Source organism: Salmo trutta, chromosome 21, assembly GCF_901001165.1.
Source record: "Salmo trutta chromosome 21, fSalTru1.1, whole genome shotgun sequence".
Taxonomy (NCBI): domain Eukaryota; kingdom Metazoa; phylum Chordata; class Actinopteri; order Salmoniformes; family Salmonidae; genus Salmo; species Salmo trutta.
In genome coordinates, this window is record NC_042977.1 from 21,714,728 (window position 1) to 21,734,118 (window position 19,391).

The following is a 19,391-nucleotide window of genomic DNA, read 5'->3' on the forward strand; positions in this document are numbered from 1 at the left end:
GCCCCCTACCCTAGAGAGGTTAAAGGAAAGGGAAAGGGAAAGGGGGATACCTAGTCAGTTGTCCAACTGAATGTATTCAACTGAAATATGTCTTCTGCATAGGCAGATTCACTTAGTGTTCTTGGGCACAGGGACTCAGACTCAGTCAGGGACAGGTTGAAAATGTCAGTGAAGACACTTGCCAGTTGGTCAGCGCATCAGTACACGTCCGGGTAATCCGTCTGAGCCTGCCGCCTTGTGAATGTTGACCTGTTTAAAGGTTTTACTCACATCGACTACGGAGAGTGTGATCACACAGTCGTCCGGAACAGCTGATGCTCTCATGCATGTTTCAGTGTAACTTGCCTCGAAGTGAGCATAGAAGTAATTTAGTTTGTCTGGTAGGCTCTTGTCACTGGGCAGCTCGCGGCTGTGCTTCCCTTTGTAGTGTGTAATAGTTTGCAAGCCCTGCCACATCTGACGAGCGTCGGAGCCGGTGTAGTACAATTCAATCTTAGTCCTGTATTGATGCTTTGCCTGTTTGACAGTTCGTCAGAGGGCATAGCAGGATTTCTTATAAGCTTCCGGGTTAGAGTCCTGCTCCTTGAAAGTGGCAGCTCTACACTTTAGCTCTGTGCGGGTGTTGCCTGTAATCCATGGCTTCTGCTTGGGGTATGTACGTATGGTCACTGTGGGGACGACGTCATTGATGCACTTATTGATGAAGCCAGTGACTGATGTGGTGTACTTCTCAATGCCATCAGAAAAATCCCGGAACATATTCCAGTCTGTGCTAGCAAAACAGTCCTGCAGCTTATCATCTGCTTTATCTGACCACTTTTTTATTGACTGAGTTACTGGCGCTTCCTTCTTTAGTTTTTGCTTTTAAGTATATTTTACATTTTAGTCATTTAGCAGACGCTCTTATCCAGAGCGACTTACAGTAGTGAATGCATACATTTCATATATTTAAAAAAAAAATATATATTTTTTTTTTTTCCCGTACTGGTCCACCGTGAGAATCGAACCCACAACCCTGGCGTTGCAAACACCATGCTCTACCAACTGAGCCACACGTAGTAGGAATCAGGAGGATAGAATTGTGGTCAGATTTGCCAAATGGAGGGTGAGGGAGAGCTTTGTGTGTGGAGTAAAGGTGGTCAGTATATTCTTACTATATACATTATTCATAATGGTACATTGGCTTAGGAATACTTTACTTATCCTGGCTGCATGCTATTTTGGTACGGTATAGTATCAGGGATCAAGGTGAGACCCAAGTGCAGACTGTGTGAAGTAACAATGTTTATTGTAACAACAGGGGCAGACAAACGACAGGTCAAGGCAGGCAGGGGTCGATAATCCAGAGTAGGAGCAAAGGTACAGGACGGCAGGCAGGCTCAGGGACAGGCAGAGGTGGGTGGGTACAGGGTCAGGAAAGGCAAGGACCAAAAACCAGGAGGACGAGAAAAAGAGAGGCTGGGAAAAGGCAGGAGCTGACAGGACAACGCTGGTAAGCTTGAGAAACAAGACAAACTGGCACAGACTGACAGAAAACACAGGTATAAATACCCAGAGGATAAGTGGGGAAGATGGGCGACAGCTGGAGTGGGTGAAGACAAGCACAAGGACAGGTGAAACAGATCAGGGAGTGACATATAGTACCTATTCTCTTTGTCTGAATCTTAGCCTATTAATTTTTATTAAAAGTTTATAAATAAACTAATATAACTACTTTTTCAGATTGCAAAGGTGAAGAGGCTGTGGACATGTTACTGCGAGCAATAGTGATACGTTCAAAGAGAGGTTGGATTCCAGGCTGAATTTCACATCTAGCTCTGTCCCCTTGATGATCCAGAGGTTGCAGCTGTCTGACTCTGCTGTGTACTACTGTGCTCTGAGGCCCACTGTGACAACAAGAGATTCAGACACTGTACAAAACCTCAGGTTAGAGTGTTCAGACAATTTCAAAAGCTGACGATACACAGAAAGAGGAGGAGACAAGGATTTCATCATCTCATCATTGCCTAGTTACATCAGAGTGGTATTACTCTTCTCCCACTGATCTCACAGTAGCAGACATGGAACCCTGGCTGAGTAATTTACTGATTCTTGCTGCATTTTGTTATGGTATTATAATATTACTTTAATGATTTGTTTTCTGCCTTTGCTCTCATTTCTTTCCTTTATCAAACATATATTTCTCACTACAATACAACCAGTGTTAAGTTTATGCTTTTATTTCCTCAAACATGTTGCTTGATTATTTTCCTCCTAATACAAATGTGTATTACATTATTTTCCAGAATGCAGAGGAGAAGACTCAGTCACTCAGCCACCAGGAGATGTTATTGCTACTGAGGGAGAACAGGTCACACTGGACTGTCAATTTGATACTGTGGATACAAATCCATACCTGTTCTGGTACAAGCAGGAAGCTAATGACTTCCCAAAGTATATGCTGAGGAGAGCGACTTTCGGATCAGATAATGCCATTGAATTCCAGAGGAGATTCGATGCCCATCTCAATTTAACTACATTTAAATCAGCATCAAAATCAGTCCCCTTGACGATCCAGAGGTTGCAGCTGTCTGACTCTGCTGTGTACTACTGTGCTCTGAAGCCCACTGTGACAACAGGATATACAGCCCCCTTACAAAAACTAGTGTATCCTTGCCACTTGTGTAGAAAAAATGCAAGCCTTACTTCTGTGGTGGGTGTGATGTTAGCAGGGCTGTACACCTCACACAGTGACACACAGAATAATATTTTAGAGGAGAGTGAATGAAGGCCAACATCAGTCGGAAGATGGAGATATCAATCAGCGTATTGATCATTCTGATAATGAATACAGGTAAACAATACCTAACATTTGAACTCCTTGCATCCTCATAATCAGATTATTCAATTATGGAATTGGCAGTAAAACATATTTTGATGAAGTAAAGTCATTTTAATGTGTTTTCAATCAGCTTTATTAGCTATTTTTCCTCTTCAGGAATGGTATCTGGAGATAGTGTGACTTCTGATAAGGAGGAGTACACCCCCACTGAGGGGTCATCAGTGTCTCTGAGCTGTACATATGAAACAAGCAGCAGTAACATCTACCTTAACTGGTACCAACAATACCCTAACCAGGCACCTCAGGACCTACTGTATAAAGGTGCCAGAGCAAATAGTGTTGACCATATCTCTAATCATCTAAATGAATCTACAATGTCCCAAACATCAACTACACTCATGATAAAACAAGTTGCTCTGGCAGACACAGCTTCTACTACTGTACCCTGAAGGATGCCCAGCAATACAGAGTCTCTGAGAGGATGTACTTAAACTAGAACACTGATAAAGGACTTGTTTTAGACGAGCTTGTTGGTCATTTCAAGACCACAGTTCATTATCAGGCAGCAGAGAGTCTGTAGATGTCACGTCCTGACCAGTATAGGGGTTATTTGTTATTGTAGTTTGGTCAGGACGTGGCAGGGGGTATTTGGTTTATGTGGTTCGGGGTGTGTGTCTATGTAGAGGGGTGTTTGATTTATGTATTCCGGGGTTTTTGGGCACTGTTCTATGTTAGTGTATTTCTATGCTCTGTCTACTCTAGTCTATTTCTATGTTTAGTTTATTGGGGTTGGACCTTCAATTGGAAGCAGCTGGTTATCGTTGCTTCTGATTGAAGGTCCTATAATTAGGAGTTTGTTTTCATGGTTTTTTTTGTGGGAGATTGTGCTGTGTATAGCTTTGTGCCTTACCGGCCTGTTAGTCGTCGTTGTGTTTTTTTGTGTACGTGTTTGTTTACCTTCTTTGTCCACTAATAAAAGAAGATGAGTGCACATATTCCTGCTGCATTTTGGTCCACTCTACCCTACGACAACCGTGACAGTAGATTACATTATTGTGGTAACAACTGTTGTTAGAGTAAGTAAAAACACATTTAGCATAATAGGAGAAACTTGCATTATATACAAATTAAATAATATTCTCAATATGGACACCAAATCACTTGAAAATGCATTTTTCTTCCTGTTATTCATTCACTTCAGAAGATCCTCTGAAAATGAGTTGTGTTGTGTTTACAGGAGGAGCTAGTATGAGAATGAAAAGGAAACACTCAAAATGACATGAAGGTCTTTCCTCAGTGCATTGTAAGCTTGTCTCACTAACATTAACTATGCTGTGTTGGTTCACCTTGTTCTTTTTAACATTTGTGGATAAGTAAAATACATTTAACTAATGATAATGTGTAATTACTTCATTACAAGCTTGGAAAAAGAATACACAAGCTTTGATAGTTGTTGGGGTGGAATTTTCTCCAACAGTCTTGAGGATATGATACATGGTGGCAGTGTCAAGCTTTCCTATAACTTCACAGTATCTGGTGGAGGCAGTGTCTTCTGGTATCACCAATATCACACATCTGCTCCCCAATTCCTCCTCCTCCTCAGTGTATTCAGCATCTGCTGAGACAATAGTTACTGTAGAACCAGCGTATCCTCAACTGTCAGTTAACGTTGACAAAGTGGCTGAACGTGTGGATCTGAAGATCTCCTCTGCTGAAGTGACAGACGTTGCTGTGTGCCACTGTACTCCGAGGCCCACGTTGACAGGAAACCCAGACACACTGTACAACTGTACAGAAGCAGGGGATAACAATCCTTGTTGTGAACTGTTTCAGATATTTTTATTGTCTGTCAGTTCCAACTCTAGATTACAACACCTTAACACTTAAAGAAGTCCACATTATCAGTTCTTCTTCATCCCAATCAATACCATTTAAATCAACAAGATATACAGTATAACTCCTTAACTTCTGCAGAGGGCCTCACCTCAGCACTACACAAACCTCTATTTCTCTGAGCAGGACAGACAAACAGCAGCCATACATTACATTTCACATATCACATCCTGCAGACCTCAGTACACTGCATATCATATATCACAGTACACTGCATATCCGACAGTTGAGTTAACCCCTGTCCTGTAACTGCATTTTCTGTCACAAACACCATGATGTTGCTCACTTCTATCTTACTGTTTTCAGTAATTGAGTAATTAAGGGGGTAATTGTGGGTAATTAAGGTTTTATGTAAAGTCATTTCCACATTGTCTGGCATTGTTTCATTGGTTAATATTGGTCTTTTTCAAATATAAAATAAGAGGTTTTCATGTTTAGTCTCATGCTTATTTTCTTCTCCTTCACAGGTGATACTTTAGAGGATGATATTACTCCAACCAGTCCTGAGGACTATTATTTAGAGGGTAGCAGAGTTAAGATCTCCTGTAACTATACAGTAATAGGAGATAGTCTGCTATAGTACAGACAGTACTCTGGATCAGGTCTCCAATTCCTTTACCTGGTCACAGCTACCAATAATCCATATGAAGTGAGAGGTGATCCACAAGACTTTCAACTGTCTGTTACACTGAACAAAGAGAGAACCTGTGTTGATCTGGAGATCTCCTCTGCTGAAGTGACAGACTCTGCTCTGTACTACTGTGCTCTGAGGCCCCCAGTGACATGAAACCCAGAAACACTACAGAAACCTGACTGTAATAAATTCCTACTAGTAAACACCATGTAATTTTTAATTTAATTTTATTTCACCTTTATTTAACCAGGTAGGCAAGTTGAGAACAAGTTCTCATTTACTATTGCGACCTGGCGATAGGTAATAGGCAAGCATCTGCAATCAAATAATCAGAGATCATGTTCATGATGATACATCAATTAAGTCATATTTGTTCATCACAGATTATAATGTTGATGTAATGTGGGTCCATTTACTGAATAGGAGGAGCTAAGATGAGAGGTGGAGAGATGATTCTCCTCTATCTGACTGGAACAGGGGGATGTCTTCAGTTCTGCCTCCTGATAACACACTGTTACACCTATCACCATGTTTCTCTACCCAGTGTTTATCCTCTCTGCACTTGTTGGTGAGTATTAGTCTGACATTACATACTTTTAGTTTATTCAAGGTAACTGTCAAGTGTCATTTGAATATAGCACTTCCTATAAGAAATGTAAGTGACTGATGATTATCTTTTCATTTGTATGTAATAATTTCCCATTAACTCAACATTTTAATTTAAGCTTAACTTTATTACAGGTGGCAGTTATGAAAATGAACATGGCATGGAGGAAAGCAATGTTACACTGTCTTGTAACTCCTCTGGCTCAGTAGACTATCTTCCATGGTATCATCAATATTCCAGATCATCAACTCCTCCTTTACGCTACAGTCACCTCAAAGCAATCTGTATTTAGGGGGGGGGGGGGGGGTTACCGTAGGTTCAAGAAAATAAATGATCCTTTAAAATACTGTATTGGACTCCAGCAAAAAAACTCAGCTACAATATGATGGTTCTCTACACAGTTATTTTACTTTCTGCTCTGACAGGTTAGTAAATTACTGTATTCCTCTCATTCTTTTAACTATATGTCTTTGGCTAATGTATCATTGGATTTTAAAGTAAATAACAAGATCTTTCCTCATTTCAAATACATCTACCTGTGATTTATCCATCACCTCCTCACATTAGCAGGTGACAGTCTTCAGGCCATGCAGCCAAACCAACATGAAGTGTATGGAGAGGAGGGTGGTAATGTTCAGCTATCCTGAAACTACTCCTCAGCATACAGTGTACTGTGGTATAAACAGTATCCAGGATCAGTTCCCCAGGTCCTCCTCTTCATCATCCATGCCTCTAGGACTGTAGTGAGAGCTAAACCCCCATACTCTCACCTCACTGTTAAACTGAACAAAGAGAAGACGTGTGGATCTTGAGATCTCCTCTACTGAAGTGAGAGACTCTGCTCTGTACCGCTGTGCTGTGACGTCCACAGTGACACTTAACTCACTGACTCAGCAGAACTGACCTGTGAGTTAGTTAGAGATTTACATGCATCTAATGTATTTTGTTTGACCACAACTACATCTAGTGGAAATTGTATTGCATAAATAATTTGTAAACTTCTATTAAATGTACATATAAAATATAGTGGTTTCAACATCGTCAGTAGGAGGAGCTAGAGTATAAAACTCAGGATTAGATTATGAATAATGCCACTTTAATAATGTTTACATATCTTGCATTACTCATCTCTATGTATTTACTGTATTCTATACTGTCTATTGATTTGATTAGATTATTAATCCTCAAGATAAAACATGTTACGTACGCCTCTAGGAAGAGGGAACGCAACATCCTGCTACAACTCACCTCCCCGTGGAGTGAAAGAGGTATGGGATTGTAGGTGCGAGTAAGGATGACAAAGGCAGAGAATTTACCGTTTACTAGGAATTTATTCCTTCACACGGTAAATTTGGGGAAAAGGGGCTGAACGGAACTAAAGCAAAGAAAGTAAATGTCAAAGCCCCCTCTCCTACCTTACCTGCCTACCCACTACTTACCTAACTTAGCACCACCTGGTGCACTAACTAAAATACAGGGGGTGGTCCGCCCAGGCCTTACCTAGTGTGTATAGACAGTAAATACTACGGGTTATGTATGCCCGCAGGCCTCTTGCCTAAGCACTCCCTATGTGCCTTCCCCTTCCCCCCTGGGAACAAATGAAACAGAATAATACAAAAACAATTTCAATAATCAAAACACTGTGTCCTATTTACACACACAGGACATGATACTACCATGAAGATCATAGCCAGTTGATGCTGTGCTTTTCATCAGCAGTTGGTGCTTATTCTACACATCCTGCCATCTACAATGTTGTTTTGTTCACTATTACTCTTCTTTGACTTGATAGGTAAGTAATGACATTTTCATTTAAACTGAGTGTGATTATGTTAAGGTTTATTTATTTTTCAAATCAAAGATTATAATGATAATGCAATAATTGAGGATGCATGTTTTTTTTACTTTGAATTGTTTTTATCTTTACACTGCATTTGGAATTAATTCAATCTTCCATGTGGGTTTCATGTATTAAATATAACATATGTTTTATGTTTTACAGATCTCAGTTCTGAACAGGTATTAACACCCTACACTGATGTAGAAGTGGCTTCAGAAAGGGACAGAGTTACTCTCTCTTGAAACTACACCTCTTCTGGTAACACTCTTCTATGGAATCGACAACATCCCAAATCAGCACCACAGTTACTGGTAATGGAGTATGAAGATATTACGCCAGGGTTTACTCTAAATCATGGCAAAAATGCCAAACGTGTGGATCTGGAGATCTCCTCTGCTGAAGTGACAGACTCTGCTATGTACTACTGTGCTCTGAGAACCAAAGTGACAGGAAACCCAGAGACACTGTACAAAAGCCTATAACATCTGATTACATGGAGAAAGTTATCAACAGGCAGTAGAATGAATATGTCCTAAACTCTAAACCCCTCTATTCTACCCATAACCCTAACTTCAAGTCAAGATCAGTAAACTATTTTCTTCATAATGAAGTATAACATGAATGGTGTAACTCTGCATCAAATACCCTAGTTTCATACTCCTAAGTATCCTTACAGCTATGAAGACTCTATTCACTTCAATGCCAGTCAGAAGAACTACAGTCTTTTGTCTCTGAACACTCAAAAGCAAATTTAAATCTAATAATGACACAATAGTTCCATCTTGTGTTCAACATTCTGCCCAACAAGGTGAAAACTTGACATTGCTTATATTTTCAATGGTAAGTTACTGGTGAGAGTCCATAGGTGTCAGTAAAGAATCATCAATTTGCTCCAGTTCTTTTAAATGATGCATGCAACATGTCAACACTACAGGTGTGTTGTAGAATAATTTCCCCCACCAAACAGAATATACATTCATTATGTTTTAACCCTTTCTTGTCACATTTGCGTATTATGTTTGTGCTTCTTGTATTCATAATTTGCAATTATTTTACACACTGAACAAAATGATAAATGCAACATTCAACAATTTCAAAGCTTTTACTGAGTTACAGTTCATGTAAGGAAATCAGTCATTTGAAACCGGGATTCTTGTCTACCTACTGAATTGACCATAACCCTGGTATTAACCCTACCCTAGCTTCAGTTGGAACAAATAATGAAGCACATTAGAAGAAGCAGGATTATGAGGCTGGCAGTTTTCTACTTGATTAACTCGCAGGAGTGAGAGGTACACTACCGTTCAAAAGTTTGGGGTCACTAAGAAATGTTGTTGTTTTAGAAAGAAAAGCACATTTTTTGTCCATTAAAATAACATCAAATTGATCACAAATACAGTGTAGACATTGTTAATGTTGTAAATGACTATTGTAGCTGGAAACGACAGATTTTTTATGGAATATCTACATAGCCGTACAGAGGCCCGTTATCAGCAACCATCACTCTTATGTTCCAATGGCACGTTGTGTTAGCTAATCCAAGTTTATCATTTTAAAAGGCTAATGGATCATTAGAAAACACTTTTGCAATTATGTTAGCACAGCTGAAAACTGTTGTTCTGATTAGAGAAGCAATAAAACTGGCCTTTTTTAGACTAGTTGAGTATCTGGAACATCAGCATTTGTGGGTTCGATTACAGGCTCAAAATGGCCAGAAACAAAGACTTTCTTCTGAAACTCATCAGTCTGTTCTTGTTCTTAGAAATGAACGCTTTTCCACACGAGAAATTGCCAAGAAACTGAAGATCTGGTACAACGCTGTGTACTACTCCTTTCAGAGAACAGTGCAAACTGGCTCTAACCAGAATATAAAGAGTGGGAGGCCCCGGTGCACCACTAAGCAAGAGGACAAGTACATTAGAGTGCCTGGTTTGAGAAACAGACGCATCACAAGTCCTTACCTGGCAGCTTCATTAAATAGTAGTAGAAGGCCAGCATCCCAGAGTTGCCTCTTCACTGTCGACGTTGAGACTATATTACTATATTTTAGTATATTAGTATATATTAAATATATTACTTCAAACTGTATAACAACTGCCAAATTATAATTTTCAAATGACTTGTTTAAGAAGACAACATTATGTAAATGAGATATGTCATGGTTCCAAATATATCAAATTTAACTAGGAATCCCTCTTGCTATTTAACTAAATAATTGAATATACAATAAGCTTCTCCTCTCCTGCAGAGCTCCTACAGTGGATGGAACATAAAATCTATAACAATCTATTCTTCCTCTATACATTAATCATAATGGCACATTGGCTTAGGAATACTTAACTAATCCTTATCCATGCTTTTATGGGACGGTATAGTACTTCTCCTTTCTACACTCTCATTCTATGAACCTTAGAATATTATGTATTATAAAACCTCAAAATATATTTTTTCAGAATGCGAAGGTGAAGAGGCTGTTGACCAGCAGAGTGGACATGTTACTGCCTTTGAAGGAGAACTGGTAACACTCAACTGTAAGTACACTACCAGTAGTACATCTCTTGATATATTCTGGTACATCCAGTTAACCAGGGTCTCTCCTCAGTATGTCCTGAGAAGAGATCGTTATTCAGAAGGGAGCAATAGCGATGAGATCCAGAGGAGGTTTGATTTCAGGCTGAATTTTGTAGTGTATGTCACATGATTCTCAATGTTTGACAATGTGCAAAAAGAGGAGGAGAGAAGGATTTCATGCTGTCATCATGGCCTAGCTACATCAGAGTGGTTTTACTCTTCTCCCATTGATCTCACAGTAGCAGACATGGGACCCTGGCTGAGTAATTTACTGATTCTTGCTGCATGTTGTTATGGTATTGTAATATTATTTTTCTAATTTGTTTACTGCCTTTGCTCGAATCCCTTTTATTTTTTCAAACATATTTTTCAGTACAATACTAGCAGTATTAGATTCACACTTTTTTATTTCCTCAATCATGCTGCTTGATTATTTTCTCCCTAATATAAATGTGTATTACATTATTTTCCAGAATGCAGAGGAGAAGACTCAGTCATTCAGCCACAAGGAGATGTGATCGCTACTGAGGGAGAACAGGTCACACTGGACTGTCAATTTGATGCAGTTAATACAAATGATCTCAACCTGTTTTGGTACAAGCATGAAGTAAATGGCTTCCCAAAGTTCATGTTGGGCCGTTTTCGTTTTGGAAGTAAAAATGCCACTGAGTTCAAGGATAGATTTGATGCCCATCTCGATGCAGACTCCAAGTCAGTCCCCTTGACGATCCAGAGGTTGCAGCTGTCTGACTCTGCTGTGTACTACTGTGCTCTGAGGCCCACTGTGTCAACAGGATATACAGCCTCAATACAAAAACTATTTGATAGTGTGATATAAGACTCTCAGAGAGCCTAGTGGAAGCTCCTCCTCAATGCTTCCTAAGGCAGAGTTAAAGGAGTGGTGACACATACAAGTGTGTTTGCTCTCTCCTTACCTACACATCTCACAGTAGACATGGAATCTTGGCTGAAGAATATTCTGATTCTTTCTGCATTTTGTTGGGGTATGATAATTTTTTTGATTTGCTTACTGCCATTTCTTTAATTATCCCTTCATGTTGTCATGAAAAATATAGAATGTTGCTCACTCTATATGCTCCCAATAATTTAATGGGTATAAATCATCAAACATCCGTTCTTTTTTCAACGTATATAATTTCTCTCCAGAATGCAGAGGAGACAGAGTGTTACAGCCAAAAGGAGTTGAGACGGCTACTGAAGGAGGACAAATAACACTTGCCTGTCATTATGAAACAGACGATCCAAGTCCATATCTATTCTGGTACAAACAGCGAGCAAACGATTTCCCCAAGTATATGCTTATGCGGTTCAAATTTGGAACTGGGGACAACGCTACTGAGTTCAAGGAGAGATTTCATGCTGATCTAGATGCCAACTCCAAATCAGTCCCCTTGACGATCCAGCATGTGCAGCTGTCTGACTCTGCTGTGTACTACTGTGCTCTGAGGCCCACTGTGACAACAGGAGATACAACCCCTTTACAAAAACATGCTGAGCTACACAATGACAATACATTTGTCTGTACAGTATACAGCACCACTTTAAAATGTACACAGTAACCTTCTCACTACCTCCCTGATACTACCAAGACTAGTGGTAGCAGATGATGATAATCAAAGTGATGATGATGATGATTATAGAGTAAGTAATTTTTTATGCCAATAAAGTTACCTCTTCCAATTCAGCTCTAAACGTCATCTTAGTCCCATAGACTAGACGTAACATAATAAATGTAATTCCTGGACACTGAAATTAGCATGAAATGTTATGTTTGTTATGGTTACATAAGACAGTAAATTACTTAAGGCAAATTCTTAACCCTTTCAGCTAACCATTCCCCTAATCCTAACCTTAACCCTTTAGCCTAACTCCTAACCCCTAATCTAGCTAACATTAGCCAGCTAGCTAACGTTGGTGTCAGCCACCTAGTCACCTACTGTAGCTAATATCAGCCACAACACATTGGAATTCGTAACATATCATACATTTATTAAATTCATAACATATTGTACATTTTGCAAATTAATAACATATTGTATGTTTTCAAATTGTCATCCACAAATTAGTACATAGCATTTGAAATGTAACAAATCATACTAAATGGACTGGTTCGGATTTACTTTCAGTATAATACGAAATGCTCTGAGACCAGCTGTAAAGGTAGATGTAAGAGACATTAAAATGCCATTACAATATCTCATGGATTAGAAAATAGACCATTGTTTAATTTTTAGAGTTGGCCTAGTAGTGTTACTTAGATGAATTTAGAAAAAGTTACATTATATCCTGTATTGTGTACAGAGTAATGGAAAAACCAGCATCAACCACAAGTTGGCCACATTACCAAGCTAGTGTTGCTTTCTACTTTAAAATGACTTGTTTACAGTATTTGAACATCCCCCTCTGTTCTGTGCTGCATGGTCTAGGCCTGTGCTGCCACTGAGACAGGAATCAAGCGAGCACACCCATTTCTATATTGTAACATCAATTTGTCTTGCTCTTTGTATCCTATGATAATTATGGGACATTGGCTGTGGACCTCTGTTGTTCTTGCTGCACTTATCTTTGGTAGGATACGGCTCTCACTATCTTTTTCTCAATACCCTGATGTTACTGGAATCCTGACATCTTGTGACCATGGGACTTTAAGACTTTAAGATTCTTTCTGCACAAGGCAAAGTAATTGAGCATCAAAGTTTTCACATTCGAGATCTCAGAACTGTTTAGAATTAATTATTCTTTCACATCCATTAACGTTATCACCTTAAAGATACCTAAAGTGCAGAGTATCAAAATACTGAGACATTTGTAAGTCAGTTTGTTTAGGGTGTTGCAATTACAGATAGAACCTTACATCTCTGAAATGTCAATCTTAGACATGTTCACTTAATAAAACTGTATCTATTTGAATACATAAATAATATAATACTATTTGACCAAGATAGAGTAGTAACACCTCATTAAATACATTAGGAAATGTATTATGATCATCAGACAAATTACTATCATCACTGAACAACCATGTGACAACATCATTTACTTTAAGACTTCTGACAGTGTTGTTATTTTGCTTGCATGCCATTATTGCTGGCTAGATCAGCTTAGACCATACCTAGAGAGAGATGGCAAAGACGTGTTCTGATTGGTCCGTCTTTATTTGCTCAGGCTTGTGATTGGATTGCAGATAGAACCTTATAGCACCAAGTTGAAATGGGTTTATGCAGATAGAACATCCTAGATTTTTTTTTTTTCACTTAAAATTAACTTTTCAAAGATCGACTACACAGACCATGAAGAACCATCCAAAGATCAATTAGATATGATGTGACTAACACATTTTCCACAAAAATGTCATATAGAACCTTGAAGTCCCATGGCATTCTTCTTTGTTTCCAGAATGCAGAGCAGCAGACAGTGCTACTCAGTCGAAGAGAGAAGTGACTGCTTATGAAGGAGAAGATGTGTCTCTCAGCTATAAATATAACATCAGTTAATCAGATCCATCTTCTGGTACATTAAATCCACAAATGATTACCCTGAATATGTATTGCAGAAGGATGTAATTGGACCAGGGGGTATTGATGATAGATTCAAGTGGAGATTTGATGCCGATCTCAATTCCATCACCAAATCAGTCCCCTTGATGATCCAGAGGGTACATCTGTCTGACTCTGCTGTGTACTGCTGTGCTCTGAAGCCCACTGTGACAACAGGATATACAGTACAACCCCTTTACAAAAACAATTTGATAGTGTTATATAAGACTCTTAGAGAGCCTGGTGTAAGCTCTTCCTCAATGCTTCCTAAGGCAGAGTTAATCTTAAGGATCTAACCCTTTTTTTCAATTTTCGTCTAAAATGACATACCCAAATCTATCTGCCTGTTGCTCAGGACCTGAAGCAATGGTATGCATTTTTTTGACACCATTTGAAAGGAAACACTTTGAAGTTTGTGGAAATGTGAAATTCATGTAGGAGAAAAAACACATTAGATCTGGTAAATGATAATACATTCTTTTGTACAATCATCTTTGAAATGCAAGTGAAAGGCCATAATGTATTATTCCAGCCCAGGCTGAATTTAGACTTTGGCCACTAGATGGCAGCAGCTTTCTGCCTATATCAGATATGTCAATGTCCTGGGAAATGTTCTTGTTACTTACAACCTCATGCTAATAGCATTAGCCTACTTTAGCTCAACCGTCCTGTGGGGGACCCACCGATCCTGTAGAGGTAGAAGTGGTTCCACAAGCTTATGACTGTGTTTGCTCTCTCCTTACCTACCCATATCACAGTAGACATTTTGGCTGAAGAAACTTCTGATCCTTGCTGCATTTCTTTGTGGTATGATAACTATTAATTCATTTATTTTCTTACTGCCTTTGCTCCAATCCCTTAATTTAAAAAAATATCAATTTCTGTATAATACTAGTATTAATTTTATGCATATTTTTTCCCTCAATCATGTTGCTTGATTATTTTCTCCCTTAATGGAAATGTGTATTACATTATTTTCCAGAATGCAGAGGAGAAGACTCAGTCACTCAGCCACCAGGAGATGTGATCGCTACTGAGGGAGAATAGGTCACATTGGACTGTCAATTTGATACTGTGGACAGAAATCCAGACATGTTCTGATACAAGCAGGGAGCTAATGACTTCCCAAAGTATTTGCTGAAGCGGGTTACTTCTGGATAATGCCATTGAATTCCAGGGGAGATGCCCATCTCAATTTAACTGAATTTAATTCATTATCAAAATCAGTCCCCTTGTTAATAATAATTAAGTTCATTTCTGAAAAGTTTAAAAAAATAAGCTTCAATCACTTTTATTATATTTTTCCTCTGCAGCAATGGTATCTGGAGATAGTGCGACTTCTAACAAGGAGGACTACAACCTCCAAATGAGGGTGAAACAGAGTCTCTGAGAGGATGTACAAAAACTAGTACACTATTAAATGCCTTGTTTTTAGATGAGCTTGTTGGTCATTTGCTGACCAAATCAAATCAAAGTTTATTTGTCACCTGCGCCCAATACAACTGGTGTAGACCTCACAGTGAAATGCTTACTTACAAGCCCTAACCAACAGTGCAATTTTTAAGTAAAAAAAATAGGTATTAGGTAAACAATAGATAAGTAAAGAAATATATATTTTTAAATCTGTAAAATGACAGTGAAAATAAGGTGGTACCGGTTCAGAGTCAATGTGTGGGGGCACCGGTTAGTCAGGCTAATTGAGATAATATGTACATGTAGGTATATTTCAAGTGACAATACATAGATAATAAACAGAGAGTAGCAGAAGCGTAAAAGAGGGGGTTGGCGGGTGGGGGGGGGCACAATGCAAATAGTCTGGGTAGCCAATGTGCGTGGGCACTGGTTAGTTGGGCTAATTGAGGTATTATGTATATGAATGAATAGTTAAAGTGACTATGCATAGATGATAAACAGAGAGTAGCGTAGCAGCAGTGTAAAATAGTCCGGTAGCCATTTGATTACCTGTTCACGAGTCTTATGGCTTGGGGGTAAAAGCTGTCGAGAAGCCAATGGTCCTAGACTTGGCACTCCGGTATTGCTTGCCATGCGGTAGCAGAGAGAACAGTCTATTTTTATCTAACACTGCCTGGTGTAGAGGTCCTGGATGGCAGACAACTTAGCCCCTTGTGATGTTCTGGGCCGTAGGCACTACCCTACGTAATGCCTTGCGGTTAGCGGCCAAGCAGTTGCCGTACCAGGCAGTGATGCAACCAGGCAGGATGATCTCGATGTTGCAGCTGTAGAACCTTTTGAGGATCTGAGGGCCCATGCCAAATCTTTTCAGTCTCCTGAGGGGGAATAGGTTTTGTCGTGCCCTCTTCATGACTGTCTTGGTGTGTTTGGACCATTCTAGTTTGTTGGTGATGTGGACACCAAGGAACTTAAAGCTCTTAACTTCTTTGGGATAGGGGGCAGTATTTTCACAGCTGGATAAAAAATGGTTACTACTGCTGCCCAGAAACTAGAATATGCATATAGTATATAGAGAGGTTAAAATGGTGTAAAATAGTCGTATGTTTGAGAACTTTGAATTATGACATTTTGTTGTTTTGAATTTGGCGCTCTGATTTTTCACTTGCTGTTGAATAGTGTGGGTAGCGTCCTACCTGCCCAAGAGAGGTTAAATGAAGGTTAAATAAAATAAATAAAAAAATAAAATAATCTTGATGTGATTGTCCTGACTGAAACATGGCTTAACCCTTCTGGGCCAGTGGGACGCTTGCGTCCCACCTACTCAACAGCCAGTGTAATCCCGTGGCGCGATATTCAAATACCTTAGAAATGCTATTACTTCAATTTCTCAAACATATGACTATTTTACACCATTTTAAAGACAAGACTCTCGTTAATCTAACCACACTGTCCGATTTCAAAAAGGCTTTACAACGAAAGCAAAACATTAGATTATGTCAGCAGAGTACCCAGCCAGAAATAATCAGACACCCATTTTTCAAGCTAGCATATAATGTCACATAAACCCAAACCACAGCTAAATGCAGCACTAACCTTTGATGATCTTCATCAGATGACAATTCTAGGACATTATGTTATACAATACATGCATGTTTTGTTTAATCAAGTTCATATTTATATCAAAAAACAGCTTTTTACATTAGCATGTGACTAGCATGTGACTAGCATTCCCACCGAACACTTCCGGTGAATTTACTAAATTACTCACGATAAACGTTCACAAAAAACATAACAATTATTTTAAGAATTATAGATACAGAACTCCTTTATGCACTCGCTATGTCCGATTTTAAAATAGCTTTTCGGTGAAAGCACATTTTGCAATATTCTGAGTAGATAGCCCGGCCATCACAGGCTAGCTATTTTGACACCCACCAAGTGTGGTACTCACCAAACTCCGATTTACTATTAGAAAAGTTTGATTACCTTTGCTGTTCTTTGTCAGAATGCACTCCCAGGACTTCTACTTCAATAACAAATGTTGGTTTGGTTCCAAATAATCCATAGTTATATCCAAATAGCGGCGTTTTGTTCGTGCGTTCAAGACACTATCCGAAGGGTAAAGAAGGGTGACGCGCCCGACGCGTTTCGTGACAAAAAATTTCAAATATTCCATTACCGTACTTCGAAGCATGTCAAACGCTGTTTAAAATAAAATTTTATGCTATTTTTCTCGTAAAAAAGCGATAATATTCCGACCGGGAGTCGTTGTTTTCGTTCAAAGACGAAAGAATAAAAACATGGTGTCGCCACGTGCACGCGCCTCAGTCTCATGGTTTTCAGATCGACCACTATCTAAATGCGCTACTGTTTCTCAGCCTGGGCCTGCAAAGACATCATTCAGCGGTTTGCCGCCTTCTGAGAGCCTATGGGAGCCGTAGGAAGTGTCACGTTACAGCAGAGATCCTCAGTTTTCAATAAAGAGAGTGTAGAAGGCCAAGAAATGGTCAGAGAGCGCACTTCCTGTAAGGAATCTTCTCAGGTTTTGGCCTGCCAAATGAGTTCTGTTATACTCACAGACACCATTCAAACAGTTTTAGAAACTTTGGAGTGTTTTCTATCCAAAGCTAATAATTATATGCATATTCTAGTTTCTGGGCAGGAGTAATAATCAGATTAAATCGGGTACGTTTTTTTCCGGCTGTGAAAGTACTGCCCCCTATCCATAACAGGTTAACAAAACGTTTATCTTTTAGCTGGTGTATAACATTTGCATCTTTTATGTATGTTTATTATGAGAATTTCTGTTTTGTTGAGTTTCACGTTCTGCAATTTCCCCGGATGTTGTTTGAGACAGTGGATTATTGAACAAAACGCGTTAACAAAACTGAGGTTTTTGGATATAAACATGGACTTTATAGAACAAAATGAACATTTTATTGAGTAATTGGGAGTCTTGTGAGTGCAAACATATGAAGATCATCAAAGGTAAGTGATTCATTTTATCACAATTTCTGACTTGTGTAACTCCTCAACTTGGCTTGTTACGGTTTGTAATGATTTGTTTGCTGGGTGCTGTTCTCAGATAATCGCATGGTATGCTTTCGCCGTAAAGCCTTTTGAAATCTGACACTGTGGTTGGATTAACAAGAGTTGTATCTTTAGACCCATCTATAACACTTGTATGTTTCATGAATGTTTATAATGAGTATTTCTGTTTTTGAATTTGGCGCTGTGCAATTTCACTGGATGTTTAATTATTATATAAAAATAATAATAAATAAACTATTATAACAACTTTTTCAAATTGCAAAGGTGAAGAGGGTGTTGACCAGCAGAGTGGACAGGTTACTGCCCTTGAAGGAGGACTGGTAACACTCAGCTGTAACTACACTACCAGTAGTACATCTCCTGACCTCTTCTGGTACATCCAGTTAACCAGGGACACTCCTCAGTATGTCCTGAGAAGACATCGTTATTCAGAAGGGAGCAGTAGTGATGAGTTCAAGAAGAGGTTTGATTCCAGGCTGAATTTCACATCTAGCTCTGTCCCCTTGATGATCCAGAGGTTGCAGCTGTCTGACTCTGCTGTGTACTACTGTGCTCTGAGGTCCACTGTGACGACAAGTGATTCAGTCACTGTACAACAACACAGGGTACAGGGTTGTTCAGACAATGTCACAAGCTTTATGAAATTTATCGACCTTTGAAAAGATTGTGGAGTGCCGGAAATATATATTTTTTTCAAACCCAAATCATGTTTGACGATACACAGAAAGAGGAGGAGATAAGGATTTCATAGTCTCATCATGGCCTAGCTAAATCAGAGTGATATTACTCTTCTTCACTGATCTCACAGTAACAGACATGGAACCCTGGCTGAGGAATTTACTGATTCTTGCTGCATTTTGTTATGGTATTATAATATTACTTTAATGATTTGTTTTCTGCCTTTGCTCTCATTCCTTTCTTTTATCAAACATATATTTCTCACTACAATATAACCAGTGTTAAGTTCATACTTTTTATTTCCTCAATCATGTTGCTTGATTATT

General features: G+C 39.0%; 1 pseudogene and 1 gene segment (V, D, J or C); both read left to right on the top strand.

Annotated features, from left to right (window-relative positions):
- The first annotated feature begins 10,466 nt into the window (after positions 1 to 10,466).
- LOC115156933 (T cell receptor alpha variable 14/delta variable 4-like) lies at positions 10,467 to 11,294 on the top strand. The segment is given in 2 exon segments: positions 10,467 to 10,662; positions 10,840 to 11,294. Coding segments are annotated over 2 exon segments (525 nt in total).
- Positions 11,295 to 13,784: 2,490 nt separating this feature from the next.
- Positions 13,785 to 19,104, top strand: LOC115157728 (T cell receptor beta variable 5-4-like; annotated as a pseudogene).
- The last annotated feature ends 287 nt before the right edge of the window (positions 19,105 to 19,391 follow it).